Below are 10129 nucleotides of genomic sequence, written 5' to 3'. Positions count from 1 at the left end.
ATATATATATATATATATATATATATATATATATATATATATACGTATTTATATATATATATATATGATACCATACTATATTCTGGTGCCTAAACATAAGTACCATATTCAATTTTGAATCTAAATCTCTCTCTCACTCTCTCTATATATAGGTATGTATTATTTGGGTTGAGTCAGCCTCTTGTTACTCTGAGTTTCATCTGCCAGTGCACAGGCTCCTCAGGCAAGCTATGAGTCATGACACACCAGAAGATACTGTGGTCCTACAGGTGAGACTCACCGTAGCAACAAATTGATATGACCAAAATAAAAAAATAAATAGATCTCTACTATATTTATTAGAACTCATTTTACTAAAAGTCAATACTTAATGAATATATTTAGCAGACTGAGTGAAAAGATTTTCCAGATTTTTCACTGACTTTTGACAATTTGTATCAATTGATGGTGCATCATATATATTAAGAACGAACTAGTCAGAATTTTGGATAATTCTCTATTAGCACTTTCAGTTGTACAAACTCTGCAAGACATAAATGTACAGGAAATTTCTGCCTTTAATATAAATTGAAAAAAAGAATGTTCTTCTGTTTATTCAACAATTAGACATCAGTAAATGTAATTATAATTGGCAGAAATTCAAGAAATTCAGAGTATTTGACAACAAAAGGTTTGTATAGAAAAATTACATTTTTATTATAGATCCTCACCTTAGAAAGACCACAATTGCTTTGACTGCCTCAACACACATATATATATATATATATATATATATATACACACACATCTACACATATGTATGGGATGCAAAATTCCTCTCTTCAGGAAAAGTTAGATGCAACAGATATGAATATGATATCGCAGTTGTATAGTCTCTCTCTTGTATAAATAAATTCGTTTTCAGTGAAGCTAATCTGAACAGAGAATGATTAACTAACATGGCTTCTCTCCAGTATGAATACGTTTGTGTCTAGTTAAACTACATCCATAAGAAAACGATTTCCCACAGATATCACAATAATGTACTTCCTCACCTGTATGGGTACGTTTGTGAGTGGTTAAACTACATCCAAAAGAGAATGATTTACCACAGATGTCACAATGATACGGTTTCTCCCCTGTATGAACACGTTTGTGAGAAGTTACCTTACTTCTAACAGCAAATGATTTACCACAGATATCACAGTGATATGGTTTCTCTCCTGTATGAGTGCGTTTGTGTATAGCTAAGTGTTGATTTTGAGAGAATGACTTACCACAGATATCACAGTGATATGGTTTTTGCCCTGTGTGAATACGTCTGTGTAGAGTTAACTGGTAACTTTGAGAGAATGAATTACCACAAATATCACAGTAATATGGCTTCTCACCTGTATGAGTGCGTTTATGGGTAGTTAAATTCTTATTTTGAGAGAATGACTTACCACAGATATCACAGTGGTATGGCTTTTCTCCTGTATGAATGCGTTTATGACTGACTAATTGTGAATTTTTATAGAATGATTTACCACAGATATCACAGTGATGTGGTTTCTCACCTGTATGAATATATTTGTGTTGAGTTAAACTACTGCCAACAGAGAATGATTTACCACAGATGTCACAATGATACGGTTTCTCCCCTGTATGAATACGTTTGTGAGTAGTTATGTCAGTTTTCTGAGAGAATGCTTTACCACAGATATCACAATGAAATGGTTTCTCCCCTGTATGAATGCGTTTGTGAGTGGTTACCTTATGTCTTTCAGAAAATGCTTTACCACAGATATCACAATGAAATGGTTTCTCACCAGTATGAATGCGTTTGTGAGTAGTTAAGGTACTCACAGCAGAGAATGATTTACCACAGATATCACATTGGTATAGTTTTATTCCTGTATGGATACGCTTGTGTGCAATTACAGTGCTCATAGCAGCAAATGTTACACCACAGATGTCACAACGATTTGGTTTTTCTCCTGTATGAGTACGTCTGTGTTCAGTTAATTGGTGATTTCGAGAGAATGACTTACTGCAGATATCACACTGATATGGTTTCTCTCCTGTATGAATGCGTTTGTGAGCAGTTAAATTATCTCTTTGAGAGAATGATTTATTACAGACATCACACTCATATGGTTTCTCTCCAGTATGAATACGATTGTGTCTAGTTAAATTTCTTTTGTAAGAGAATGATTTACCACAGATATAACAATGATGTTGTTTTTCTCCTCTATGAATTTGTTTATGTAGATTGAGTTTACCTTCTTCTGAGAATGACTTTGTGCTGATGCCACAGTCATGTGATGATTTTCCTAATTCTTCTGACATCTCTTCAGGAAAAATCAATCCTTCAAGTTGTACACTTCAATAACTTTTCAAAAATATTTCTTTTCTCACCAAAATATATGCATATTGTTATTTTTGTTTTTATAGTTTATTCCAAACAAATATCACTTTTGTTATACTTTTTTCTAAATGTGATCATTGTCAATATTTAGAAATGTTGCAAATACTTTTGATAATTCATCAAAGTATGTTTAAAAGAGAAAATTATCTCTTCTTCATTTCAGACACAGAAGTAAAAAAATTCCTTGTTTTTCTCTCAGACGAAATATTTTACTGTAATTCAGCCATGTTTTATAGAAGCCTGGTTATATGTTTGTAGAACATCTTTGCAGAGTCTTTCAAACATGATACATATTGGTGATTCTTTAAAAGTAAAAAAATACTTTTTAGCCAATTTTATGTGATTTTCTGAAAGAATAGAAAAATAAGATATAACACATGTTTAAAAGGTAGATATTCAAAAATGTATATTCACAACCTCTATTTGAACTATTAAACTTATCCAATATCTGTATTTCCAAGAAGTTTATATAATAGAGTAGAAACATCTATAACAACTCATGGATACATATAAGTCTGTCACACAGACACACTAATATTATCCATGTTAATGGCACTACATCTTCATCATCGTCATCGTCGTTTAAAGTCCTCTTTCCATGCTAGCATGGGTTAGACGATTTGACTGAGGACTGGTGAAACCAGATGGCTACACCAGGCTCCAATCTGATTTGGCAAAGTTTCTACAGCTGGATGTCCTTCCTAACGCCAACCACACCGAGAGTGTAGTGGGTGCTTTTACGTGCCACCGGCACGAGGGCCAGTCAGGTGGTACTGGCAATGGCCATGCTCAAATATGTTCACATCTGTGTTCTATCTTATCAACACAGCTTTGTTTGGTAACACAAATGTCACCCCTCCTCTGCCTCTTTCTGTACATTCATAAATATACAACAAATATATACACAGAGGCAGCTTAAAGTCGATACCTTGTGGAGCATGAAACATGAAGAAAAGGTACTACTAAAGCAGCGTGGTCCCGAACTCGCAGTCGCGCAGTTGCGCGTCCGCGCTAGCTAGTCGTGAGTGGTCGATCCTACAAAAAGTGAGCGTGTGTGCAAATGAATACGTGTTTAGGGATAGGGTTAGGGTTAGGATCGACCACTCACGACTAGCTAGCGCGGACTGCGCATTCGGGACCACGCTGCTTTAGTAGTACCTGAAGAAAAGTTAGTAAAGAATTTAATGTCGATGTCTGACTATCAGCATCAGAATCTTTCGCGGAGACTTTCTGATGTTCGAGGAAAAATTGTTGACATAGAGAATTAAATTAGTGACGATCCTCCTCTCAACTTTGATGGTATAGACATAACTGAAAGTAATTCCACCCTCCTTCTTATTTTACTTAAATCTTTAATATTTTATAGCAATATACATACTTCTAAAATTGAAATATTCAGGGTATTATAATCTTTTGATTTCCTTTCGAAAAAAAAATAAGCGAGATATTGTTTACTTCAGGGAGTGAAAAAAACATTCATATCAAAAGAACTTTTATCATGAAGAGAGAAAGCCTAAGTAATTTCTGAGAAATTAGCAAAATACTGTATCAATTGGAAGTTGTAACGATGCAAAGAACCACCGGAAATAAAGACTCCCTGCTTCCAATAAATGCCGTTCCATTTCGTTTCAGTTTTTTAAGTAAACAATCATATTTTTATACATTCCCCATTTTCTTATACAAATTACATCGTAATTTTCTCACATTCAACTAAACTGTCAAATTTACTTGTCAGAAATAAAGAGAAATGTTGTGTAGACAAGGTATTGATCTGACGTTATCAAAAACAAGAAAACGACAACAATGAAAGTATTAAAAGAACAGCCTTGCTTTCATATAATTTCGTCTTTGTTTAGTGAGATTCTTTCTTTTAACTTACTCAACACATCGAATCAGATGCATTTAATAATACACGTATATAATAGAAATGTTTATACAAATATAATACTTACATATTAACATAACAAGAGAGAGAGAGAGAGTCACAGTGGACAGTGACAACTTCAAGAGAATTTCTAGATTTCTATAGCAAACAGCGATTTGTATTTTTCAGGTCAACACAATTAATGCTGCATCTATTTCTTTACACATTTAATTACCAATCATGTATAATTAATTGAGTTTTCTTTTAAATATCAGTTGTAAAGTGGAAATGATCAAATAACATTGATGTAGATGATGCCAATAAACACACCTGATTGGTAAAATTTAGCAATTAACTGACAAGGGAACTAACTCTTCAACATGATAAAGACTGATGTCTGTCCGTTTATTCAATAACTTTATAGTTTTATACTTATAATTTTCATCCCGATATAAGCCATATAAAATGCTTGGCTGTTACACATTCTTTCAAGGCACCATTTCATGTATGTGCTATGACATTAGATACGGAATGGTACTGAAAACAATTCTAACAAGAGCACTCAGAGAGCGCAAACCTCCGCCAGAGCTTTTGACGGTTTTATAGATATTTCAATATTATGATGCTATGATGCGAGGTGTTTGCATTATTTTTTCCAACGCCTGTATATGTGTTATACTTATACATTATGTGGTCGATATTTTCAACCGAGAAGTTACATTCGTATATTATTCTTGAAATGATTCAGTTCTGTGTATATACATACTGATCTATCAGACTTTCAAAGGGGTCAAATTGTTGGTGCTCGTATAGCAGGCGCTAGCGTAACGAAAACAGGCAAAATGTTTGGTGATTCAAGAAGTACTGTTTCGAGAGTAATGACAGCTTTTGAGAAAGAGGGAAAAACTTCCTCGTCGAAACAAAACTCCGGAAGAAAACCAAAACTTTCAGATAGGGTCCGTCAGACTCTTACGCGGATTGTTAGAAAGGATCACAAAATCCGACATGTATTAATCGTTTCTCTCATTGCTTTGATAATGTCATTTTCTATCATAAATAAACCTCCGCTATTTTTGACGACACGTCTACACTAGTATAAAACATTAAGTAATGCCAGACTGATGTTGAAAATAGAGTCAGCTCCCCTAGTCAGTTAATTGTTAAACCTTCCCAATTCTGTTTATTTCCTGTTGTTGCTTCGTACACGTCTGTCCTGCTCGATCGGCTCCACTTTATAACTGATAGTTAAGTGAAAACCCAATTAAATATACATGGTTGGTAATTAACTGTGTAAAGAAATAGAAACAGCATTCTTTTCTTTATATTGATCTGAAAAATATGAATCAAATCTAGAAATTCTGTTGAAGCTGTTATTTGTCCACAAGACTTAGATTCTCACTACTTCAATATATTGTCACATCTTCCTCGTTGACTGGCTTTACGCATATATATTTCGATGTAAGTATTGTATTTATATAAATATTTTTAGTGGATATGTGTCATATTACGTACATCTATTTGTTTCGATGTGTTCAATAAGTTAAAAGAATTTCATTAAACAAAGACGAAATTATATTGTTATTTTAATTATGTTGTTTTTGTTTTTAGACATTCCATTGCAGTTTTGGTTATTTCTGTTATGTCTTATATTCTTAACGTCAGATCAATACTATGTTCAAACAAAATTTCTCTTTATCTCTGACATGTAAATTCGGTAATTTAGTTAAATGTTTGGTAACGTATAAAAATACGAGCGTGTATTTGAAGTACTGAAACGAAAAGGAAATAACACCTACTGAAGAAATGGAACATTTATTTGAAATAGTGGAACTATTTATTGCTGTTGGTTCCTCTGCATCATTACAACTTGCAGTTAATATCTTTTTCTTTAATGTTATTTTAAATTAATTACATTAGTTATTCTTTTCTCCCTCCTCTCTTCGTGTTACGTCTACTTTTAATATGAATGTATTTTTCATTCTTGGACGTAGACAATATTTCGTTTTCGTTTCGAAACAATAACGATGAAAAATATCAGTCATAAGATGTAATGATTTTAAAGAAATAAAAGACATGCGCGCAGATACTCTAATTTTAAAAGTGTAAATATTAAGGTGATAAAAAATTTAAGTAAAATAACAACGTTTAGAGAAATATCTTCACTAATTTAATTATCCACATTAACCAATGCAGGTCGTAGTCGACTTACGACCGATCGACTTTACGACGATTGACGTGCCAGCTCCCGTCAGCAATAATAAATAATCCTGTTGAACTCTAATGGATTTAATGTCATAAATTAATACTTTTGAATATCTAACTCTTAAACATATTCTATGTCTTATATTATTTTTCTATTCTTTCAGAAAATCACATGAAATTGGCTAAAGAGTATTTTTTACTTTTAAAGAATCACCAATATGTATCATGTTCGAAAGACTCTGCAAAGATATTCTACAAACGTATAACCCGGCTTCTATGAAACACTGCTGAATTACTGTAAAATATTCCCTCTGAGAGAAGAACCATTTCTTTACCTCTGTGTCTGAGATAATTTTCTCTTGTAAATATACTTTCATGAATTTACAAAGAGTATTTGCAACATTTCTAAACATTGACAAACATCACATTTAGAAGAAATATAAGAGAAGTGATATTTGTTTGGAATAAAGTATAAAGACGAAAAATATCCATATATTTTGGTGAGAGAAGAATTATTTTTGAAAAGTTATTGAAGGATTGATTTTATTTTTCCTGGAGAGATGTCGGAAGAATTAGGAAAATCATTACATGACTATGACATCTGCAAAGCATCATTTTCAAACGAAGGCAAACTCAACCAACACAAACGCTTTCATAGAGGAGAGAAACAACATCACTGTGATACGTGTGGTAAATCCTTCTATCAAAATTCAGATTTAGTGAGTCACAAACGGATTCACACAGGTGAGAAACCATATCACTGTGACATCTGTGGAAAATCATTCTCTCTTGGAGGCAGTTTAATTAAACACGTGCGAATTCATACAGGAGAGAAACCATATCACTGTGATATCTGTGGGCAATCATTCTCTCGAAGAGATAAGTTGAATATACACAAATATATTCATACAGGAGAGAAACCATATCATTGTGATACTTGTGGTAAATCATTCACTCAAAATAGGGATTTAACTACTCATGTACGCATTCATACTGGGGAGAAACCATATCATTGTGATATCTGTGGTAAATCATTCTCTACAGGGAGTACCGTAACTAAACACAAACGCACACATACAGGAGAAAAACCGTATCACTGTGATATCTGTGGTAAATCATTCTCTGCTACAAGTAACTTAACTACTCACAAACTTATTCACTCAGGAGAGAAACCATATCACTGTGATGTCTGTGGTAAATCATTCTCTGCTGCGTCTAGCTTAACTACTCACAAACGTATTCATACAGGGGAGAAACCATTTTATTGTGATATCTGTAGTAAATCATTCTCTGATGGAAGTAGGTTAACTCGACACAAACGCCTTCACACAGGGGAGAAACCACATCACTGTGATATCTGTGGTAAATCATTCTATGAAAATCGATGTTTAGTTAGTCACAAACGCGTTCATACAGGAGAGAAGCCGTATCAGTGTGATATTTGTAGTAAATCATTGTCTAACCGAGATAGCTTGGCTATTCACAAGCGTATTCATACAGGGGAGAAACCTTATCTGTGTGATACCTGTGGTAAATCATTTGCTCGAAATAATGAATTTGCTATCCACAAACGCTTACACACAGGAGAGAAACCATATTGTGATATTTGTGGTAAATCATTCTCTAGAAAATATCACTTAACTGTTCATAAACGTATTCATTCAGCAGAGAAGCCACATCGCTGTAATGTCTGTGGGAAATCCTTCTCAGTTGGGAGCAGCTTAACTAAACACAAACGTATTCATGCAAGAGAGAAATCTGAAATCACTCCTAAATAATTCTTTCAAAATGATGAATGAACAATGAGTTAACTGTCACATTGATGTGAAAGATAAAACCATGGCGTTAGGAAGGGCATCCAGCTGTAGAAACTCTGCCAAATCAGATTGGAGCTTGGTGTTGCCATCCGGTTGCACCAGTCCTCAGTCAAATCGTCCAACCCATGCTAGCATGGAAAGCAGACGTTAAACGATGATGATGATCATCATCATCATTCTCTCCAAGTGCTCAGTTGTTGCAACACTAAGGCATTCAAACAGAAAAGGATCTAATTCACTACAATCATCATCAGCATCACCATTATTTTATGTCTAAGAGCACCGTCCGAGCCTGATCGTTGCCAGAGCTCTAGCTGTCTGGCCTGCGTGCCGGGGGCACGTAAATAGCACCATTTGGGCGTGATCTTTCGTGCTTGTATGGGTCATAGAAAATTCTATACAGCATATCTTCTGTGTCCACACGCCTCTTTTTTCATTGACCCATACCAGTTTCCAAGCAAGGTCATATTTTTGCATGAGTAGTTGTGTTTTTCAGGGAAGGCTGGAAACGAACAACCTCGCTTGTATGTCCATAAGTGGAGTAAAAACAAAAGGACAAAGAAAAATGGTGGAATGCAGGAATGTGTTTGGTGGGGTCAAACCCATTCCATGTCTGTTCATTTTTTGCTTCTCATTTCTCATCCGAAATTATAATATATTTATTCATGTAATATCATTTGTTAAGTCCCCAACCCCATTTGTCCCTTGTATTGTCCTGAAGCGATGTTGGAAGAATTAGGAAAATCATCATATGAGTGTGACATCTGCAAAAAGTCATTCTCAGAACAAGGTAAACTCAGTCAATACAAGCGTATTCATACAGAAGGGAAGTATATCAGCAGGGCTGCATTAAGGCCCAGAGAGGCCCTAAGCACTTAAAAGGTTTTGGTGCCTTCAAGTATACATAAACAGTTCAAAATGTAAACAAAAATAATTCAAAATGCAAACAACAATAAATCATGAAATAAATTTTCATTTTTCAAAATGAAACAAAAAGATGGAAAATAATGTTTATTTTTGTATGCTTCCATTTTATTTATATTTACTCTTTTACTTGTTTCAGTGTCACAAATGCATTCATACTGGAGAGAGACAGTATCTCTGTGATATCTGTAGTAAATTGTTCTCTTACAGATATCAATTAACTAGCCACAAACACATACAGAGAAGAAACCATTTCCCTGTGATATCTGTGGTAAATCCTTTTCTGGCTGTTTATTTATTATCTACCTTACTCAGAACCTGCTATTAGCATGGTTCTGGAGCCTATCAAGTGCAGTACAATTGCTGCAATGTATGTTCCTACAGCCTTGAGACTCATAGCATACTCAGTCAGGTGCAGTTGTATATACAACTGGAATAATAATCTGTCTGTACTTCAGTATGTTGGTATTTGTTACTCTGATTTTGTAGCATACATGGATACAATTTTGTTTTTGACACAACCCAGTGCTTTACTATTTAAGCACCTGATTCATTTGAATCTTGAACTTTTATATATCTGTATATACAAAAGAGAGATTCTGTCTGTCTGTGTGTTTGTTTGTCCCATAAAATGAAAGTAAATGGTTCAAGGAAGGCAACACTAATTGTGCACAAACCTATAATGAACTGCATTGAAGCAAATATTCTCACTGGTTGTGATAAACGTGAGACCATCTTCATTCATCACATACCAGTTATAGCATAACATTGTAAGCAAGAAACAGCACAAAAAAAAAGCAAATAGACATGTAAAGGTCCGAATTAGGCATCACAAAGGTAAGTCAGGTCAGCAATGGAGTGTTGCTGCTTTCGATTACAAAACCAATCAGCATCATCATCATCATCATCGTTTAACGTCCGCTTTCCATGCTA

At 34.3% G+C, this 10129-nt stretch overlaps 2 protein-coding genes across 3 annotated transcripts in view; one reads left to right on the top strand and one right to left on the bottom strand.

Moving 5' to 3' along the window:
• Positions 1 to 94: 94 nt before the first annotated feature.
• LOC106883324 (zinc finger protein 271) overlaps positions 95 to 10129 on the bottom strand; it is a 27932-nt gene continuing 17897 nt past the window's right edge. The window contains exons 1-2 of one of the 2 annotated variants that reach the window (XM_014934288.2): positions 4342 to 4595; positions 95 to 2736 (exon numbers count right to left, since the gene is read on the bottom strand). In XM_014934288.2, coding sequence (XP_014789774.2) covers positions 934 to 2310 — 1377 coding nt within the window. In that variant the 5' untranslated portion in view covers positions 2311 to 2736; positions 4342 to 4595 and the 3' untranslated portion in view covers positions 95 to 933. Of the gene's footprint in view, positions 2737 to 4341; positions 4596 to 10129 lie in introns of those variants that run through there. The other variant, XM_052977274.1, reaches the window with a different exon arrangement.
• The window catches only part of LOC106883326 (zinc finger protein 271), a 21179-nt gene continuing 16302 nt past the window's right edge, over positions 5253 to 10129 (top strand). The window contains exons 1-3 of the mRNA XM_052977168.1: positions 5253 to 5711; positions 6620 to 8231; positions 8958 to 9062. Coding sequence (XP_052833128.1) covers positions 7016 to 8231; positions 8958 to 9062 — 1321 coding nt within the window. The 5' untranslated portion in view covers positions 5253 to 5711; positions 6620 to 7015. The remainder of the gene's footprint in view (positions 5712 to 6619; positions 8232 to 8957; positions 9063 to 10129) is intronic.

This window comes from Octopus bimaculoides, chromosome 27, assembly GCF_001194135.2.
Source record: "Octopus bimaculoides isolate UCB-OBI-ISO-001 chromosome 27, ASM119413v2, whole genome shotgun sequence".
NCBI classification, from domain to species: domain Eukaryota; kingdom Metazoa; phylum Mollusca; class Cephalopoda; order Octopoda; family Octopodidae; genus Octopus; species Octopus bimaculoides.
The sequence above is the reverse complement of the archived record's forward strand: the minus strand, read 5'-3'. Positions and strand labels throughout refer to the sequence as shown.